The sequence below is a fragment of the Carex rostrata genome, chromosome 4 (assembly GCF_964058835.1).
Source record: "Carex rostrata chromosome 4, lpCarRost1.2, whole genome shotgun sequence".
Taxonomy (NCBI): Eukaryota; Viridiplantae; Streptophyta; class Magnoliopsida; order Poales; family Cyperaceae; genus Carex; species Carex rostrata.
In genome coordinates, this window is record NC_135921.1 from 9,330,160 (window position 1) to 9,352,495 (window position 22,336).

At 35.2% G+C, this 22,336-nt stretch overlaps 1 protein-coding gene across 9 annotated transcripts; it reads left to right on the forward strand.

Annotated features, from left to right (window-relative positions):
• The first annotated feature begins 1,081 nt into the window (after positions 1 to 1,081).
• LOC144553125 (MADS-box transcription factor 22-like) lies at positions 1,082 to 8,769 on the forward strand. 9 transcript variants are annotated; one of them, XM_078301222.1, is made up of 9 exons: positions 1,082 to 1,270; positions 1,535 to 1,721; positions 3,654 to 3,732; positions 6,786 to 6,847; positions 6,942 to 7,041; positions 7,242 to 7,283; positions 7,862 to 7,903; positions 7,972 to 8,120; positions 8,459 to 8,769. In XM_078301222.1, exons 2-9 carry the CDS (start codon positions 1,540 to 1,542, stop codon positions 8,481 to 8,483), a joined length of 681 nt encoding a protein of 226 aa, XP_078157348.1. In that variant the 5' UTR covers positions 1,082 to 1,270; positions 1,535 to 1,539; the 3' UTR covers positions 8,484 to 8,769. The 9 variants fall into 9 exon arrangements, with proteins under 9 accessions (XP_078157348.1, XP_078157346.1, XP_078157343.1 ...); XM_078301220.1 differs by having other exon boundaries at positions 1,090 to 1,270; positions 7,838 to 7,903; positions 7,972 to 8,143; XM_078301217.1 differs by having other exon boundaries at positions 1,090 to 1,270; positions 7,838 to 7,903.
• The last annotated feature ends 13,567 nt before the right edge of the window (positions 8,770 to 22,336 follow it).

Here is a 22,336-nt window from a genome sequence, read left to right on the forward strand (position 1 = left end):
TCATATTATTTAGTAGATTGTAACAATAATGGCAAAAACTTTGCAACCTTGTGCAATGAATTTCTTGTATAATGGCAAAAACTTTGCAACCTAAATAGTTCACGAATTTTTACACACACATTGGCTTATTATTATTGAAATGCACTTAAAAAAACCAATCATCCAATTTTAAAATATTTTATAGATATTTGTCTCCAGCTATCATGACAAGACAGTAGGATTGCACAAAAAGTTCATAGCTAAGCTCGTGATTCGATTTGAGTTTGATTTGAAAAAAGTTTGCAATTAATTTGATTCGAAATTAGTTCGTTATAAAACAAATCAAACCAGTTTGGTTCGAATCTTATTCAAATCAAACTCAAATTGGCTATAATTCGTTTGAAATTGATTCGTGAACTATTTAGGTTCAAATCTTAAATAATGCAACTAATTGATTCAATTATCAATCTTTAATGATGTAGGAATCAAACTTATATCAAAGCTCAAAATTGTTAATATGATGGTAACTTATAATAGAAAAATGTTTCAGCAGCGTAACATATTAACAATGGAATAAATTTCATTTGACTAGATCCATGCTATAATTTTAATCAATCCAGCAGCGTAAAAGGTAAGAGAATCTTGAACTGGTCCATAATCCATCAGTGTGAATTCGTGAAAGGTAAAAGGAAATCGTGTGAATTTTATTTCGCGAGAAGAAAATTAATGCATAAACTACCAACATAAATAGGGTTGCCAAAAAAATTTGTAGTTTGTAATTTGATTGACTTCGATTCGAAAGATTTGTAGTTTGTAATTAATTCGATTCGACATTTGTCCATTCTAAAACAAATTAAACCAGTTCGATTCGAATCTTATTCAAACTCAAACTCAAACTTGGATAAATTCGATTCCGATTTAATTCGTTTGCAGCCCTACAAGACAGTGACGTCTGAAGATACAACCAAGTTAAATTAAAAAATAAAATGATACGATGGTTTTGATTTTGGTTTTGGTTTATGTTATAATATTAATGAGAAGGGTCCCCATGTAACACATCAAGTTTTAAAGGGTATATAAGACCATATAGCTTTTTTGATAAAACTGGAAAGAGGTCATTTATTTCCGCGACTTTTTCCTGTAGGAGCTACGGACATACGGCCGATACCATTGGCCGAGTGAATAAGGAGAGAGAAGAAAAGGGTTTGGGGTCTTTCCACCTCTCTCTCTCCGATTCCATCTGGTACTCTCTCCGTCAATCCTGATCCATTTCGTGGCAGTACAGGTACAGGTGAGCCTACCCTTAATTTAATCCGCTTAGATTATTAGGTCGCCAGTCCCAATCCCATTTCCATTGGAGACCTTTCCTCTTTCCTTTCTCGTGCTTCTCCCCTCCAGCAAAACCTAGGTCCTTTTATTGGCTCGTGCTAAATTTCTCAAACACTGGTTACCTCTTCCCCCTAGGTTGTTCAACTTTGCACGCCTCCTTTTCTCTTTCTTCTTCTTTCAGTTCCTTTTTTCTTTTCTTTTTTCTAACTGAGTAAGAGATGAACAGTGACCATGGCGAGAGAGAAGCTCAAACTGAGAAGGATTGACAACACGGCCGCGAGGCAAGTTACCTTCTCTAAGAGGAGAAAGGGATTGTTCAAAAAGGCTGAGGAACTGTCAATTCTTTGCGATGCTGAGGTGGCGCTTATTGTCTTCTCTTCTACTGGCAAGCTCTTTCAGTTCTCTAGCTCCAGGTACGTACAGTGTTCACTAAAAGACTGATTCATTTTTTTGATATGTTTTTGTTCTCGTTGTTTCATCTGAAGATTAGACGAAAATAACACAACCTTTTAACACAAGTTTGTACTTGAGTCAGTTTCTTAAGAGGAGAAGCTGTTCATTTCCTGGGGTGGATCGATGAGTGTCGTTTAAATCTAATACGATCTGCAGCGCGTGAAAGTGCAAACAATATAAACTAATAATGGTCTTTGACTCTTAGTGAAGCAGTCTGAGCAAGGTTGTACGAATATTAGAGTTTCAACTTTTAAAAGAATCTTTGTCAAACAGTTAAACTATAGATTTCATGGAGGTACAGTCGATCGATCCCATAGCTTAAAATTACTTACGGATAATAAAATTTTATGTGGCTGGTGGAAGCATATGTTTTGTCAACTGTCAAGTTAATTAGTATTTCAGTCTCTGGAAGTGTGCATCGTTATTTTATCTGTTTTATTTTTTAAAAGTTATATATACAGTAAGTCAGACCTTTTCAACTACGTACTTATACTTAAAATGATTTTTGTTGTTATCATTTTATGATCTATGAACCTTTGGATTTCAAAACATTAAGCAAGAGATATCCCTAGCTACATGTATGAGTCAGAAGAAATTAAAAGGTTGGTACTATCCCAATTCGTCTGGTTACTTGTATATGCATAGAATAATGTCATGATGTTTTGTGCAATTTTGAGATGAGTCAATCAAGGTACATTTTAAGGAGTTCCGATTCTTTGAAGTATTATCTAGTAATGGTCCCTCGTGGAAGTGTAGACGGTTAGGTTTTTGGTTTCATGCTTCTTAGTAGTCGAGACTTCAGAATTCCATTTTAAACTTTGGAGGAAAGGCTAGCCTGAAACTTTTGAATTCTCTTACAGCATTTCAAACAAGTGGAAATTACAATTTTTGCATTTTCTCTGTAAAATAAGTCTTCAGAGCAGTCAAATGGGACTCTTAATCTATGATTAATTGATAAGTCAAGAAAATGGAAACCTACAGCCTATATTTGAAAAAAGTAAAATGAAGAGGAGATAAGAAACCCGTTTAAGTAAATTCTCTTACTTCTTTTTTTCTCTGTAGTCTTCTGGTTCTCTCTCTCCTGGTCTCCTTTGGTTTCAAAATGTTACTACTTTTCTTTCTCTGGACCTTGGATAAGCAAACTAACTACAGTGTTTCAATCAATAGTCAATAATAACCATAAATATTTACTGCCCATTATTGTCAAATTTGTTTAACTGTAAGTAATCCATTTTTTTTTATCATGCTAGTCCTATCTCGGTGTGTTTATTGCTTAATTAAATTGTGCATTTGTGGATGGTCTTTTGCTTTTGTAGAGAAAGGAGAACAGGTGTAGGAGCCTATATAAAAGTCATGCTTGATTTGAACTGTTTCTTCTTTTAAATGCAAATCTAATTAATTTTACAGATAAGATTTAGAGGAACTTAGAAAATGTAGAAGTTTTGGCAGGGGATTTCCAAAGGTGAAATACTAAATTTATTTTACAAGTGAGCATTGAACTTTTTCTTTATCACAGCAAGATATCTGATCCAATTTGTAGTTAATTGTCAGTTTTCTAGTTAAGTCAACCTTGACACACTAACAATAATTCTGAATAACATAAGTATCTCTATCTAGGATATGATTGATGAATATATAGATAAACCATGTGTATTGCATTTGGTGGGTTGTGTTTAGTCCTTATCCATATCATGATTTGCGCATTACATTAATAAGCTCTCTTTGGGATCTATTATTACTGTCACTTGAGTTACATATTTAAGAATAATTTTGACTAATGATCTAAAAATAAAATATGGCCCATGTGGAATTTGGAATGTGTAGCTTAATATAAATTTTAGTATTATATAGATATTTATATATTAAACTTTCTTTTTCTTTGCCATGAGAAGCATGAAGGAGACGCTTCGCAAGTACTCTGGACACTCTAAGGATCATGATCAGCCATCTGCCACTTCTATTGACTTGAATGTAAGAGTTTATCATATAAACATTGCACCATGTACGTAATAAAATGATACAACTCAACTTCATCTATACATGAGGTTCTAAATAACGTTTAGTGGCAGGAGGGTTATTTACTTATTTTACATTTAGGTTTTAGTGCGATGAAACAGATGATAAACCATGATGCCGTTATGTTTTCTAAATTCAATTTTATATAATTTAACGAGTCTATATTATTAATGACATATCTCTAAACATAATAACATAAAAAATATCAATTCTACCATAACAAATTACACCCTGATGGGTTACTCATACACTGAATTAGGGGTGATTAATGAGCGAGCATGAGCGAGTTAGGGTATGCTCATGCTCACTCATTAAGTAAATGAGCGAGTTATGACTTATGACTCATAACAAAATTATATAGTGTGCCCACACATAACAAAATTTGTTAAAAGTCATCATAACAAAATCCAACAAATTGTCATAATTCATTTAAATGAGCGAGTTGTTATGACTATTACTTGTTTTGGGCTTTAGGCGGAGGTTTTGGTTCTGCCGATTTACAAAAAAAAATGAATATGAAACTATGAATATTAGTATATTACACAGGATTAAATGTTATATTGTGCTCACTATATTACACTGGATTAAATATGAAACTATGCTCACTATCAATCTTAATGAGGCAAGGTTGATGTTACACATAATTACATAGGATTAAATGTGGCAGGGATTATATGTGGTAAATTCTTAATGAGCGAGTTGGGTCATGCTCATGCTCGCTCATTAAGTAAATGAGCGAGTTTAAATGAGCGGATAAATGAGCGAGTTTAAATGAGCTTTTAATGAGCGAGTTATGAACGGCTCACGAGTTATGAGCGATTTACTCACCCCTACACTGAATTGAGCTTATTTGAAAATGATATTATCATATGTTGTTATATGATAACAAGTTGCGGTTGTAAGTTATATGGTTAGGTTTCAGCTTATTTAAAAAAGACCTTGACACAAATTGTGGTTGTAAGTGATGTCATTAGGTTTCAGCTCATTTAAAATGGACATTGACATAGATACTGCAGAATCGAAAATATTTAAGAGATTACCATGCAATTAAAAAAAGAGGTGAGATATGGGGTGAAAGACAGATCAGACGTTATCTGTCCGTATCTAAGTTTGTATCAGATTTTTGGCAGTATGCACTTTTGTAAAAACTCATAAAACAATTGTCTTTCACCATTATGATTAAATATATATATTTATGGATGTTAACTTCTTTCCCTAACATTTATATTGCTTATAGATATCAGTTTTAAAAAATTATTCCAGAACAAAGTTCTATGCATTGTTTGAGTTTTGTGAAAATTTTGTTCAATACCTGAATTATTTATGATTTGTGTTCGTATTGGTTTATTATCTTGTCTGCATACGTATACGTATTTGGGTCTATGATCAATCTAAAATTAAAAACGAATATGGATGCAATTGGGCCAGTTTCTGATCAGTTTCATCCCTAGGTGAGATGGAAGTGTAGGTGAGTGAAGCTGTGGGATGGGGTGGGGTTGCTGAAAAAAGTTGGTGGTTTTGTTGAGAATTAATAACAATATTGATGAAAATGGAAAGGGAGAGAGAAACATAGTGAACTAGGGATCGTGGTTTATAATTTCACTTTTTATTTTCAATTTCTTCTAATTTTGTTTTGTTAAATTCCTGTTTAGTGAGAGAAGTTGTTTGACCTAGAAGATTTTTTCTATAAATTTTGATGAGAAATGATTTGGCTTGCCGGTAAAAGGTCACTCCTGGCTCACCAACAAATAGAAATACACCATTTCAGAAAGCAAGAGCCCAAAAGTGTGAATCATGTACCAATTTAAATTTTTATAGATTTCATAATTTATAAGGATAAATTGTACATGATTCATACTTAATTTTGTATGAGGTGTATTTGGATGAATAATAATAAGATATTAGCATATCATTATAAGATGATGAATCCTCTTACTTAAGTCATATAATGCTGCCATAATTAAATGACAATTAGACTCTAAATCAGTAGGAGGGTTCTCCAACTATAACCAAATATGGCTGGAGTTAATTCGTATCATTTTAGCAGTACATTTCCCAAATATTGTGTAGTACTAAATTCACGCCATATCAATGTTATTTAAAAGCTCGTCTGTACATGTTCAAACTTGTAATAATGACCTAGATAATGCACAAACTTTTGCTGAAGTTTATATAGTGCAATCTACTTGTAATTTTAACATCACAACTCATGCGCAGAGAGTTTTAAGTGTGAAAAAAGCTAACATTCTTCTTGCACTTTTCAGTTGAAAGAATGGCTAAATGATTGAGTCTCGGTAAATCATGTACCGGGTGTGGTACGGCGGTTTTTTTTATAAGTGTTTTTTTTTCTGATTCACAAGACATTTCTCAAAATGGCATGCCTTGCTGGTGCCGGCAAAAACTTCCAATTATTTTATCAAGCAGTCATCGCAAAACATATTGCTGATTAGAACAGTTGACTTATCCAGGGGACAGTTAGTTATGGTGACTATGTTGTAGTACACTAGTACAGTTTCTTCATCCATTGCATTGAAGATTTTTTATATGTTTGATCTCTCAATTTTTAAAATTCTATTTGTCTAGCTATAAGTATTCAAGTTAAGTTAGGACTTAGGACATATGAAACATTGTGAATTATCCCGGCGGTATAGCGCTAGAAGAAAGTCAAATGACTGAAATCCCAAACAAGAAAATATTAGGCCAAGCAGGGACAGATCTACATAACCACCCCATGATTTTAAATTTTAAATTTTTTAATAATGTATATTGAAATTTCATTGGATATTTCGTTTTTAAAGGTTTTATATAGTTTTGACCCCTTATAAAATGTTATATATGTGCTTGTAGTCTAGTGATTGTGATTGTGAAGTCTTGGATTCAAATCCCACCAACTACAAATTATGCACTTGAAGTTTCAGCCTCCCTATCTAAAAATTTCTAGTTCCTCCCCTGAGGCCAAGTAATGTACGAGCAAATCTAAGTTGTCAAGTATACATTTCATTTCCTAGGTAGAGCAGACCAACTGTGAAGAATTGAGCAAGAAGGTTGCCGCAGCAAGTCTCCAACTGAAGTATGGAATTTGTTTAAAGAAGAAAACTACATTTGTATCTGCGATGCCATTTTTTTTACGATACAATAAATGGTTAATTGATTATCTCATATAGGCACATGAAAGGTGAGGAACTTGATAAAATGAGTGTAGCAGAACTTCAGCAACTAGAGAACAAACTCGAGGAAGGCCTAAGCCGAGTTCTTAATAGAAAGGTACTTAATGCAGTACTTCAGTTGCATTGCATTTGATTGGTGGATCTAGTACGTTTTTATTTTACAAACTAAACTAAAATTTGTTTATATATGAAGTTTCGTGAAGCACATAGTTAACTGGTACTGATTGTGATATACTCAACCTTCATAGCAGTACCAAACATAACAAGTATTTATTTGTGTATGGCAAACATTATCAGGGACAAATAATGATTGATCAGATCAATGGACTGCGGCAAAAGGTTAGTCTTAGGTTAAACTGATTTATTTGTTGACTAGCTTGTGATGATCTTAAAGTGAAACTTCAATACCGTAGTGATAGCTGATTATGTACTGGCTCTAGTCTATGAAAGGTGTTAAATACCGACTTGGCCATGAAAGGTTCTGTATCAAATTTCATGAGTTGCTATCCATGTTTTTTGTTTGTTTAAAAAAGTAGGGCCCTACTAATTCAAATCAACCCATACGATTGAAAATGAATGAACCAACCGGATTCACATAAAAGAGCTCCCCTTGAATTTCAAATCAGGTCGATCTGATCCGTATGTTTTAAGTCATGTGACCAGAATTGGAATAGTAGGGCCCTACTTTTTTTTCCAGAAAAGTAGTAGCACATACAGACTCCAATTTGATGAGACTCATATATAGGTTAGTTGATATATGTATGGTAGAACATCTATACATCCTCTTAAAAATTTCTCTTCGACCTATATGCACTTTCCCACTGTTTCCATCATTGTATTTCTGAATGTCTATCCATGGATCTATTGTGTGAAAAATTATTTTTTATTTCCAGTTGTTTCTTAAATTTTTAACGCAGGGTATGACACTTGAGGAGGAAAATAGGCGCTTGAAGCAACAAGTAAGGCAAAAATCAATTCCTTAAATAATTTAACTTCCTTTTATTGTACTAATGTAAAGGTGATGCAGATCTCTATAACCGGTCAACCAGCAAGTAATGACACCGAAAATACGCAAACAGAAGAAGGGCAATCCTCAGAGTCTGTGATGACTGCTCTGCACTCTGGTAGTTCCCAAGATTATAATGAAGACAGCTCCGACACTTCCCTCAGATTGGGGTAATTAAATATAAATTTTCTGGGTATGTTCATGTTTTACGTGTTAGTACTTATAGGGGCTGCTCGGCAAGAAGGGATTAAGCTTCCTTAAGACTTAATCCGCTTTCCTTTAAGTCAATATTTGGATACATCAGTTAAGGAAAAAGGTAGCAAGTATGCCCATACTTTTGGTTTAAGTTCAGGTAACTACAGCTTGGTACTTGTATTGTACGAGTACTGAGGCTGAAAATCATTCTATCTTTTCGGTGGTTGGTGATTTCAAGAGCATTAATTTTGTGTGAAAAGTCTCACACTGACAATAATTTACAAGCTGATTTTTATCTTTCGTGCCTCTACAGATTGTCCTGCCCTGGTTGGAAATGAAGAAACTGCTCCTTTTCAGTTTCAAAACAATCCCTTTTTAGGGACTTAGTACTGAGTGATGTAATACATGGAACACAATATTTGGTGGGCAGGTAAAATGCTTCAATAAATTAATAATTGGGCACCTGTTGTACTGCTAGGGTATGCAAAATAACTTTAAATTGATTAAGTTTAATATGTGGGTTATTAGCTTGTACCTTGTTGTAATGTTCCTCCAAATTTACTTGGATAAATGTTGTACTGCCAAATTATAAGAAACAACTTCTCAATTAATTACCTGAAACAACCGAAAGTTCTTTTTTTGTTGCCTAGATTTATTGGTAGCTGGTGATCAAAGAAATCTTGTCTGAAAATGTTGCCCATAAAATACATCTATATCTATTGCTCCGTCAGTGGAACAGTTATAGTGTGCGGTGTGTAACTGTGCAAGCTTAGACGAAAGTTTATTTAATGGACATCCAATTAAAAATGTAAGTTGCACCTAGGGGTGGCAATGAGATGGCTCGTCACGAGTTGAGATCAGTTTGAACTCGTCACGAACTGGCTTGTCTGAGTTACAAGTGAGCTGACTTTAGGAGTATGAGCTGAAATCAAAGCTTGAAATCGTTACGATCTGTACTGAGCTAGCTAGCAAGCTGAATTGCTGGGTTTGATTGGGTCTTGTTTTAAGAAGAAAATAAATTTTATAAACTTTTTTTATCAAGCTGGACCAAGCTGATTTTACAAATTTTACAAATAAGTTTTAAAAAAATTTATTAAGTTTCAATATACAGCACACTAATTCACAAATTGATGTCTAGCTGAGCTAGCTGGTGAACTAACGAGTAAATCAGCAACGAGTCACAATCGAGCCATGAGCTTTTTATCAGCCCTGGTTGCACCTGTGTAATCTATTTTAATCTAACAATATATTTGAATAGGAAATGTATGTTAGTGGTTCCTTTTATTTTTTTTAACAAAATTATTCGATTGGTATGTCTTTGTGGTGGCTAACTTTAGTGATATTAGTTTTAAATTTCAATTTTTACCATTTTTTTTAAAAAACATGGGTGACGGGTTACGACATGTGAATCTGTGGTTCATGTAAATCTGATGCTATAGGCCTAGCACTTGGCAAGGGTAAGTGATATCACCATATTTGATCTATTATTCTGATCAATTTTCGTACCAAAATCTGCATTTTAAACCATCAAATAGCGTCTATTACATTGAATATCTATAGAATGTGGTACTGCTACGCTTTCATTCTTATTTTGCAGAAAACTGACGAAATCAGGAAAGTTACTGACATTCTGAGACTCTGATGCGGGTAGCGTCAGAGCCGATGCGGGTAGCATCAGACCTGATGCTGGTAGCATCACGCACTGACATTACCACAGACGCGAGGCGCATCAGACAAACTTTGATGCGGGTCGCATCACTGGTTACGCGACTCGCGTCAAGAGTCCCCAGAGCAGACAGCGGAGGCCCAATGAAGCCCAGTAAAGGCCCAAATTTGAAGGATTGTTTGGGAAAAACTATAAATAAACCACCCTCTGCCATTGGAGGGGGAGTTCAGAAATGCAAGATTTGAAAGTCTGAAGACCTTTGGAGTGTCGTTCAAGAAAGAGAATAAGCTGAGTAAAGATTCTTCCTAGATCCAATTCCTCCTTCGGTTTTATCATGATTTCTTCTCTTTCTCTTTCTTTATGATGCTTGAGTAGATCTATCTTGTTTCTAGGGTTGATGTAATCTAAAACCTTGTTTGTGATGCATTGAATTTGAATTTGAGTTGTTCTTGTGTTCATTTGATTGAGTATTATTCTTCCATTGCTTGATTGAATATTGTTGTCTATTGTTGAATGTTTCTTACATCTCTTCTAATATTGAGACCTTGATATTTCTTGCGATTTGATCAAGTACTTGAAGTAGATCTTAGATCTGAAAAGGTAGATCAATTGAACCGAGAGGTTAGATTTCCATCTATTGAGAGATAGTGGATACCTTTAGCAAACCGATCAAATGACTTAGATTGAACACTAGTAAACGAAAGTTTGAGGTTGTAGATCTAAGAAGGTGAAATTGCAATTCCTTACTAGGTTCATTAAGCCAATAAACGAAAGTTGAGGTTCAGGAACTTTAGGTACGGTCAATAGATCCTTGCACAAGTAAATAATTCAGAAACGAGTTCAATGCTGCATTCACTCGAGGACCACGCGGGTCGCGTCACAAGGGTCGCATGCGAAAGCATGCGAGTCGCGTGAAGGTCCAGAGAGGCAAGGTTGAGGATGAAATCTGAAACCCTGGAAACTTCATTTTAAATCGATTTGAACCAACATTTATTTTTCTGTTATCTTCTGTTGTTGAATTTAGGAACTTGAAACGAATTCAAACCAAACTTGTCACTTCTAGTACTTAACCACGATAAGTAGTGATCTAGAATAGAATTGTACCGTCCCTGAGGATCGATACCTGATTATACTCTTGAACGAAAGTTGTGCACTTGCAACCAAATTCAAAAGCTAAATCACGGTTTAAAAGGGTATAGCTCGCTGTACCTGAAACTTTGTGTATAACATACTTTTGTGAGAACAGTAAGGCTAAGGTGCTATGGGTTACATAGCGACCTACGGTGCTACGGCTCAATATTCGAGTTTTTAAAATTCAAACGGTTGATCCGAACCGTTCATCTTATTCTCCATATTAATATGTGTTAGGAGATCAAATTTCACATTTTTTGAAAAAAATTTACTATTTTTTTAGATAGATAGAAAATCAAATATCTAAATGGTGCATAATTTTTTAGATCAACTGATTTTCTACCTATCTAAACAAATAGTAAAAATTTTCCAAAAAATGTAAAATTTGGTCTCCAAACACATATTAATATGGAGAACAAGATGAACAATTCGGATCGACTGTTTGAATTTTGAAAACTTGAATATTGAGCCGTAGCACCGTAGGTCTCTATGCAACCACTAGGTTTTTAGCCAAAAACAAGCTTACTTTATTGATTAATGATTGTGCTTATATAAGCCTTACAAGCACTCTTACAAATAACCCCCTTAACTATTTCATAATGGCCTATTCACCGATAGGTCCTCAAAACTATCCTAATACGATAAACATAACAACACTCCCCCTCAAGATGAGCCTATGGACGAAAAATATCCACTAGACCTATCTTGTCACATAGTCTCGACAAATCTAACGCACTAAGCCCTTTAGTGAGACAGTCAGCCACTTGCTCTCTAGTAGCTAAATGTCCCAGCTCAAGTAGTCCACTATTTAGCTTTTCCTTGATGAAGAACCGGTCGATCTCCACATACTTGGTCCTATCATGCTGCACAGGATTATTGGCAATGCTAATAGCTGACTTGTTGTCGCACCACAACTTCATTTGGGCCCCTCGGTCCATCTTGAGTTCCACCAGTAGCGCTCTCAACTACAACATTTCAGCAACACCTAATGCCATGGCCCTGTACTCTGTCTTGGCTGTGGATCTCGCAACTACCGACTGCTTCTTGCTCTTCTAGGAGACCAGATTGCCTCCTACAAACATGCAATATCCAGACGTGGACTTCCTATCATCAGCACAACTAGCCTAGTCTGAATCACAATATCCCTCAATATTCATATGCCCATTCTTACGGAAAATCAACCCCTTCCCTGGTGCATTCTTCAGGTATCTCAAGATCAGGTACACAGCATCCATGTGACCCTTCCTAGGATCATGCATGTAGCGACTCACGACACTCACCGCAAATGAGATGTCAGGACGAGTGTGGCTCAAGTAGATCAAGCGACCCATTAACCTCTGGTATCTCTCCTTATCAACTGGCTCACCTGCCTCAGCACTCAGATTAGACTTCTGATCGATAGGAGCCACCGCAGGCTTGCACCCTAGCATACCTGTCTTAGTCAGCAAATCTTACTAGGGTATACGGGCACGGGTATCTCGGGTATTTTTTTTTAAAACCATACCCTACCCGTCCTATACCCGTGCCCGTTGTACCCTTGACGGGTAGGGCGGTCTAGGTACGGGGGGCGGGCGGTCCGGTTTTTTTTTCTATTTTTTTTAACAATCTGAATAGTTCAATACTTCAATATCAAATAGTGTGTATTAGTGTGTATATATATATACATAAAATGACTCGGGTAGGTCTGGTCCGGTCCGTTTTTTTTTCTGTTTTTTTTGCTGTTTTTTTCTGTTTTTTTTGTTTTTTTTGTTTTTTTTTTGCTATTTTTTTGCTGTTTTTTTAACAGTGTCGTATAAATGTTATTACGTGTTTATAATTCAACTTTTAAAATCTGAATAGTTCAATATCAAATAGTGTGTGTATATATATACATAAAATTATCAAGTCGCATCTTTATAATTTCTAAATAAATAAAATTTGTAACTTATATATATAAATTATTCTTGCCAAAATTTGTATGTTTATTCGGCTAAGTACAAATGTATTTATTTATTTCTTTACACAAGTCATTTTATTTTCAAATTCTCATTCTAATTATATAGTTTCATAATTTATTTATATCTCGAAATTTTTAGTTTACATTTTAAATTGATAATATATTTTCTAAACGTTCATTTATTTTCAATAGGTTAAATAGAATATAAATAAAAAATATCTTAAATCAATTACTTTAAAACAATAAAATAGAAATTAAAAATTTCTTAAATCAATTACTTTAAAAATAATTATGAATTATTTTAAAACAATAGAACAAAAAATAACAGTTACCCTCCTCTATTCCGGGCTTGGGACCGGCTATGTAAAATAACATAGGCGGAGTTCTAACTTTTTTTTTGTTAGTAATTCTTCTTTAAAATGAATAATTTAAAAATAATTGAAATGTTTAGAAATTTATAACTTAAAAAATAACCATAAAAAATAACCATAAAGATTAAAAGAGGTTAGAAATTTATACTGACACTACCTATCTAGAAGTTCTCATTCCTATACCATTCTTCGCTCTCTTCTGCACTGTCTGAATCCGAATTAGCCTGGTACCGCGCCTCAGTACCTCTTTCTTCAGTGTCAACTTCGGATGATGATGCTTCAGGCACATGTTGCCTGCGCTCTTCAGCTTGAATCCAATCTTTCAAGCACACAAGTCTCTCAAAAATATGTGGACCTAACTTACTGCATTTATCGGAGAGGATCCTGTTCGCCGAACTAAAACAACTTTCAGAAGGGACCGTTGACACGGGCACGACAAATACGTCGCGGGCCATCATCGCCAGCGTTGGAAAGGCCCTTTGATGCCTCCTCCACCATGCCATGACGTCAAGTCCATGTTCACTTTCGTTCATCATCGATACATAGGTCACTATCTCGCTTGTTGTTTGTGGTTCGATCTCCGACTGAAAATCTGCTAACAAACCACCACTGCTAGTGCTCCTGGAAGTGAAACTATTAAAAAATTTTAAAAAATTAGTGGACAAATAATGTATATATTAATATATTATAAATGATAAAGATTAAAAAACACATGTATATTTATATTCATACCTGGGGTGGCACAGGACGAAGACGGGTTTTGGTGGGCACTCATTCTTGAGTTGTATATGTTAAACATCTCTTCGAACTTCGAATCCACGTATGCCTCCACCATGGTATTGTCTAAACGTAGATTATCTTTGTACCTTTGAATTACTTTGATCGTGTAAAACTTCTTATATGTCGGGTTGAGGTAATTCACGATAATTGCGACGAGCGATACATCTTCCCAATATTTTAGAAACTTTTGTTTCATGGTATCTACGATTGGCGTGAGAGATTTATCGTGGATTTTAGCTTCTTCCAAATGACAATACACCTTGGATATGTCATAGAGATGTCTGAGCAACAGAAATGATGTCGGTGAGTATGAGCAGGATAGTTGTACGGTTGCTAAAAAAAAGGTTCCAAGAAAATTGCATGGCCTTTATAATTGCTCCCATTCTTCGTCGGTGAGTTCCAATTGTAGTGCCTCGGGGGTGGAGCTTCTCAAAAACTCCCCTGTGATAGCTTTGTAAGGAATGCATTGGTTCAACAACCTATAGGTAGAGTTCCAACGGGTATCTATATCCCAAGGTACTTTCAACTTGTCAAGTCCATATTGGACACACAGAGACCTAAACTGTTGTTTTCTTTCTTGGTTTGAAACAATGTGTTTGAGATCATTTTTAAATTTAATTATCAATAGTTTTACGGCTTCTGTTTTAAGACCCGCCTTCACGACGAGATTAAGTATGCAGCAGGTACACTTTTGGTGAAACATTTCACCATTCATGATCGGGTTTAGTGACCGTTTAAAAATCTCAATGGAAGCTATGTTGTTGCTCGCATTATCGAATGAGATAGAAAAAACCTTGTTAGCCATATCCCTCTTAAGGTTATATTCTTCTAAAACGGAAATAATGTATTTGAAAATTACATTTGCAGTGTGCGGGGAATCTAACACTCCAAAACTTAATATCCTGTTTTGTAATAACCAATGATCATCGATCCAATGCCCGGTAACACAAGAGTACCCAAGTCCATGTTTACCGGCAGTCCATATATCGGATGTAATTGAGACCTTATTATTTTGGTATGCAAATAACGCTTTAAGATCATCTTTTTTAGAGAGAAACTGTTTTTTTTATTTCACCAACCATCTTTTTATGATGCATCCTCTTGTACATTGGTTGGCCTAACCCCCGAATGCATAACCGGGAAAAACTCATGCAACTACCCATACTTATTGGTTGTTCTTTATGGGTAATGTACCGGGCCAATTCACTAAGCATTTTTGATTCATCGAATTTTGGATTGGTTCTGGTACCATCCGCGTCAATAAGAGTTTGAATTTGTCTCGGTTCAACATATTCACTTGATTCCTCACCCTTTCTTTCATGCATTTCGGAATGTCTCTTAAAACTAGTCATACCACAAGCTTGTTTATACTCAAAAGTTTTTTTGCAACCTTTTACCTTACAATCTAGAATGTGCATAATACCTTTTTTATCTCTGGTAATCTCATAAAATCTCGCCCACGGTTGATTGTATTCGGGAGGAGCTCTTTCTCTTTTAGTCTTCTTTCTTGCTGGTGCTTTTGGGGGTCTACTTGTCGAAGGAGCCACAACTTCTTCTTGAATTTCAGGTTCAGCTGTCGAAGGAGTACCTCCTGTAGGGGCAGTGTCAGTGAATTGACTCGATGCTACAGAAGAAGAGCCCATGCCTCCATATGTATACGGTGGTGTCGGTTGAAGTGATTCTTGTGGAATGAATACGTTTGGATCGTTTGAAGTATAATACCATGGTGGTGCACTCATTTGTGGGGGTTGTTGATAATTTGTTTGAAGCATTTGGTCCCTTCTTTGATAATCTTGTGGATAATTTAGTGGTGGCATTTGGGAGGAAGAACTATCAAGATAATTAGGCGGATAATTTTGTGGATAATTAGATCGTGGCATATCGGGGTCAAAAAGTGAGGCCGAAAATCTCGAGGCAAAATCTTCCTCCGAGTCGCGATGAGGAGTTGTCATATTTTAAACCTATTTAAAAAAATAAACATAAATTACCTAAAAAAATCTAAAATATTTAAAAATAAATCTAACATATTTAAAAATAAATCTAACCTATTTCAAAAAGAAATCTAAAAAACAGAAATTAAAAAAACAGAAATTAAAAAACCGAAATTAAAAAACAAAAATTAAAAAACCGAAATTAAAAAACCGAAATAAAAAAACCGAAATTAAAAAACAAAAATTTAAAAACAGAAATTAAAAAAACAGAACTAAAAAACAGAAATTTAAAAAACAAAATTAAAAAAACAGAATTTAAAAAACAGAAATTTAAAAAACAGAAATTAAAAAACACAATTTAAAACACTCAAATTAAAAAACATAATTTAAAAAACAGAAATTAAAAAACAGAAATAAAAAAAACAAAATTTAAAAAATAGAAAATAAATCTAACATATTTAAAAGTAAATCTAACATTTTCAAGAATAAATATAACCTATTTAAAAATAAAATAAATCTAACATTTACAAAAATAAATCTAACCTATTCAAAATAAATCTAACATTTTTAAAAATAAATCTAACCTATTCAAAAGAAATCTAACATTTACAAAAATAAATCTAAAAAACAGAATTTAAAAAACAGAAATGAAAAAACAGAAATAAAAAAAAACAGAATTAAAAAAACAAAATTTAAAAAAAAGAAAATAAATCTAACATATTTACAAGTAAATCTAACATTTTCAAGAATAAATCTAACCTATTTAAAAATAAATCTAACATTTACAAAAATAAATCTAACCTATTCAAAATAAATCTAACATTTTTAAAAATAAATCTAACATTTACAAAAATAAATCTCAAAAACAGAAATTAAAAAACACAAATAAAAAAAAAATTTAATTTTTTTTTTAAAAACAGAAAATAAATCTAACATATTTAAAAGTAAATCTAACATTTTAAAGAATAAATCTAACCTATTTAAAAATAATCTAACATTTACGAAAATAAATCTAACCTATTCAAAATAAATCTAACATTTTTAAAAAGAAATCTAACCTATTAAAAAGAAATCTAACATTTACAAAAATAAATCTAAAAAGCAGAAATTAAAAAACAGAATTTAAAAAACAGAAATAAAAAAAAAATTTAAAAAACAGAAAATAAATCTAACATATTTAAAAGTAAATCTAACATTTTCAAGAATAAATGTAACCTATTTAAAAATAAATCTAACATTTACAAAAATAAATCTAACCTGTTCAAAATAAATCTAACATTTTTAAAAATAAATCTAACCTATTCAAAATAAATCTAACATTTACAAAAATAAATCTAAAAAACAGAAATTAAAAAACAGAATTTAAAAAAAAGAAATTAAAAAACAGAAGAAAAAAAACAAAATTTAAAAAACAAAATTTTAAAAACAGAAAATAAATCTAACATATTTAAAAGTAAATCTAACATTTTCAAGAATAAATCTAACCTATTTAAAAATAAATCTAACATTTACAAAAATAAATCTAACCTAATCAAAATAAATCTAACATTTTTAAAAATAAATCTAACGTATTCAAAATAAATCTAACATTTACAAAAATAAATCTAAAAAACAGAAATTAAAAAACAGAATTATGAAAACAGAAATTAAAAAACAGAAATAAAAAAACAAAATTTAAAAAACAGAAAATAAATCTAACATATTTAAAAGTAAATCTAACATTTTCAAGAATAAATCTAACCTATTTAAAAATAAATCTAACCTATTCAAAAGAAATCTAACATTTACAAAAATAAATCTAAAAAACAGAAATTAAAAAACCAAAATTTTAAAAATAGAAATTAAAAAACAGAAATAAAAAAAAACAAAATTTAAAAAACAAAATTTAAAAAACAGAAAATTAATCTAACATATTTAAAAGTAAATCTAACATTTTCAAGAATAAATCTAAAAAACAGAAATAAAAAAAAAACATAATTTAAAAAACAGAAAATAAATCTAACCTATTCAAAATAAATCTAACATTTAAAAAAAAATCTAACCTATTCAAAACAAATCTAATTACTTCACATATTTTCAAAAATAAATATAATATATTTTTTAAACCTATGAAAAATAAATCCGAATTTCAAAAATAAAATCTAGCATCAAAACAAATTTAATTACTTTACATCTAACAAATCTAACATAAACTAAATAAATCTAACATATTCAATAAATCTAACAAATCTAATTACTTAACAAATTTAAGAAATCTAATATAAAATAAATCTAACAAATCTAAATATCTAATTACTTAACATCCAATAAATCTACATAAACTAAATTTACTCTACAAAAATAAATTAATCTAACATGAAATAAATATAACCTTTAAATCTCGCGGAAAAATCTTGCAGGAGGTCCCGAACTTCGTAATTTCGATACCTTCGTAATTCCGTTTGCGTATTTGTAGAAGGAATTAAATGTACAACTATATATTTTTTTAACAATAAATTTAAAATTTGAGAATAATAGAAATTTAGATTAAGAGAATGAGAGAATATGAATTGAGATGGAGATGTGAAAATGAAGGGAGGAAGAGGGTATTTAAAGAAATTTTGATTAGGGGGATAAAATTTAAATTTTAAATTTTAAAATTTTTAAAGAATAACAGAAAAAAAAAACATCCCATCTGGTCGGTCCGGTCCGGTCCAGGTGGGTCCGGCCGGTCGGGTTCGGATGGGATGGCACCGGGTGGGGTGGGAAATGAAATTTGAATTTGGTTTTTTGAATTTTGAATTAAATACGGGTATCGGGTAGTCGGGTACGGGTATGGTCGGGTACGAGTATGGTCGGGTACGGGTATGGTCGGATATTTGTCCAAAAAAACCGGTCCGGTCCATTTTTTCCCCGTACCCGAGTACCCAACCCATACCCGGGCTCGGGCACGGGCACGGGCACGGGCAGGCAGGGTAGGGTATACCCTTAATGGGTATTATTACAACAGTAGCTACAGGTGCAAAGGTCTCATCATAGTCGATACCATAAGTCTGACTGTACCCCTTCGCCACCAATCGGGCCTTGTAACACTCAACCCGACCCTCTAGGCTTTGCTTCACAGTAAATACCCACTTGCATCCAACCGCCTTCTTGCCTGGTGGTAGTGACACAAGCTTTCATGTTTTGTTCTTAGCGAGAGCCTCAAGTTCCTCAAGCATGGCAGCTTTCCACTTTGGATCTTCTTTAGCAACCTGCCAACACTTAGGGATAGAAACAATGTCCAAAGATCCAATGAATGCTCCATGTGCAGGTGATATGTGAGAGTAAGAAACAAACTGGGCAATATCATGTGGGACACCCGGGAAACCATATCAATCAGGGGAAACTCCCGCATTGACGCGAGAAGTCCTCCTTACCGATAGGGGAGTGGGAGGAGTAGAGAGAGGAATCATATCACCTGTGTATTCTGAGTCTGTGGATGGTGTAGGTGTCTCAGGAGTCAGGGTAGGCAGGGACAAGGGACTTGGCACAAGTGGCACTGTAGGCACAGTTCCCTCATTCTGCTTTCTTCTCCTCGTGTACACTCTCAGCTCTCCCTGAGCTTGAGTTCCACCATTCCCTCCCTGTTCTGGCACAACAGCCGACTCCACAACGACTGACTCCTCAACAATCGGTGTCCTAGTCACACTCACAATCCTCCTCTCGCTACCACTGCTACTCTCCCCCTCTCGCGTCATACCTCCTATATCGAGCGAGTCTCCAAAAGGTGATGTAACCTGAGAGGAGTAGTATGGCTCATGTTCCCGAAATGTGATATCCATACTAACAAACAACCTCCTCTCCACGGGACTCCAACATACGTAGCCATTTTGGGTGGCCGAGTATCCCACAAAGATACATTTGACCGCCCTCGGATCTAGTTTGCCCACATTCGGCCTGTTGTCCTACACAAAGCACACACAATCAAATATTCTCAAAGGAAGACTATCACCATTCCCACCTTTCAATATCTCAAATGGAGACTTCCACTCTAACACACGTGAGGGCATCCTATTGATTAGCCGCACAGCTGTCAGGACTGCTTGCCCCCACAAGTGCTTTGGTACATTCATCGAAATCATCATACTCCTCGCAACCTCAAGGAGATGTCTGTTCTTCCTTTCTGCCACCCCCATTCTGCTCTGGTGTGTACGGACATGTGGTTTGATGCTGAATTCCCTGAGAGGACAAGTACTCTCTAAACGCATTGTTCGTGTACTATATCCCATTGTCAGACCTCAATACCTTCACTACTGCCCCGTATTGAGTCTGAACCCCTTTGTGAAAATCTCTAAAACAAGCAAACACATTATTCTTATTTTTCATCAAGTAAAGCCAAGTCACACGAGAAAAGCAATCAATGAAAGATACAAAATATCGAAATCCATTCACAGAAGTTGTGGAACAAGGTCCCCACACATCAGAATGTACCAAATCAAAAATACAGGAGCTCCTACTACCTGAACTGACATATGAACTCCTGGTGTGCTTGCCAAACTCACAAGCATCACAAACAAGTTTCTCTTTATTAGCCTTTTCAAACATAGATGGATACAAACGACTCAAAAGACTAAAAGAAGGATGACCCATACGCCTGTGGTGAAGCAACAATAAGTCCTCTACACTACTCCCAACTCCTCCAGATCTCTCCACCATAGATGAAAGGGCTGAGTCCATCCCCTCTCTATCCAGGAACCATAAGCCATCACGCCATGTGCCAGTCCCAAGCCTTCGGCCCGTCCCCTTCTCCTGGAAGACCACCTTGGGAATATCAAAAGAGACAACACATTTTAGTTGAAGAATAATAGCACTTATGGATAAGAGATTTACAGGAAAAGAAGGAGCATGCAAAACATTGGACAAAGTCAAGGAGTTGGTACATCGCACAGTACCCTTACCTACCACGGGCTGGGCCGTACCATCGGCTGTCTGAATACTCTCAGGGACTGCCAGGTGAGTATAGGAAGAAAACTCCCCAGCAGTACCCGTCACATGTCTGGAAGCACCAGAATCAACAATCCATGGCGAACTAATGGTGGATATAGAGGCAAGAGCGTGTGTGTCACTCGTACCTACAACTGAATGAGCATAAGAGACAATGTTACCCGAGGTGGATGCATCCTCTACCGCGCCTTTTTGCTTCCTCCTAAGTAGTTGGGAGTAAGCTCTCAAGAGCTCCTGATCCTCCGCAGAAAGATCCTCATCATGCACACCTCCTTGTTCCTCTTCGCCTGCTACTATCAGGTTTGCCTGGTAGCCCCCTCTTCCACCTCCTCTGCGGCCACGACCACAGCCTCGATCTCCAGACTGTCCGCGTCCCATAGGGTTCCTCACCTTTGGTGGCTTAGTGCAAACCGACTTCAAATGACCTACCTCTTCACAGTTGTAGCACTCTCGGGTCTCACCCCTAGACCTGGTACCACCTGAGTTGGAGACGGCTAGGGCTGACTTCGCCCCTGGAAGTCCCCCTGCTCTAGTCTGTAGCCCGATTCGGGTCTCCTCCTGTATCATTACCGAAATTGTCTCCTCAAGTGAGGGAATTTTTGGCTGAGCTAGTAACATCGCAATCCTCTACTCGAATGTTGGAGCCAAACCCCTAAGGAACCCCATGGTTCTATCCTGCATGCAAGCCTTAGTCTTCCTGCACGCAGGATCACGGCAACACATGTCCTCGTGCAGTAGTCATGGTTCAGCCATAAGCGCTCCAGCTCTATGGCATACTCCTGCACAGTCCTCTCCCCCTGTACATAAGCAGCGATCTCTTCTTTAATCTGGTAAACCCTCAGGTTGTTCCCCACTCCATCATAAGTCTTCCTCAGCTTCTCCCAGACACACCTCACATCCTTCATACCATCAACATTGGCCGCAATCGGTGGAGTCATCGAGTTCAAGAGCCAGACGTACACCAGCATGTGAGTGGACCTCCACTCATCCCATGCTGGAGTACCCTCAGCCGGCTCAGTAATTGCTCCAGTCAAGTACCCCTCTAGTTTTCTCCCTACTAGAGTGTACCGCACCCGACGTGACCAGCTCAAATACGAAGCTGGACCATCGAGTTTCACATCAATCGGTGGAAGCTCCACCCTTGGCGCTGGTGCTAGGGCTGGTTTCGGTGTGATGTGATTGTTACAATACAAGTAATAAATCCTAGTTGATACTCAATTCGGTTGCAAGTGTACAGTCAAGTAGTACTTAGGAATCGTCTCCACAGGGACAAGTTGGAATATCAAAGTCTAACCTAACAATTTAATTTAGTAAAAGAAAGTAAGAAGGTTTTTGTTTGTTCAAAGGTTGGTTTGATTTCGATTAAACTGAATTAAACTAAAGTCTTTAAGGAAAAATCTGATTTTTAACA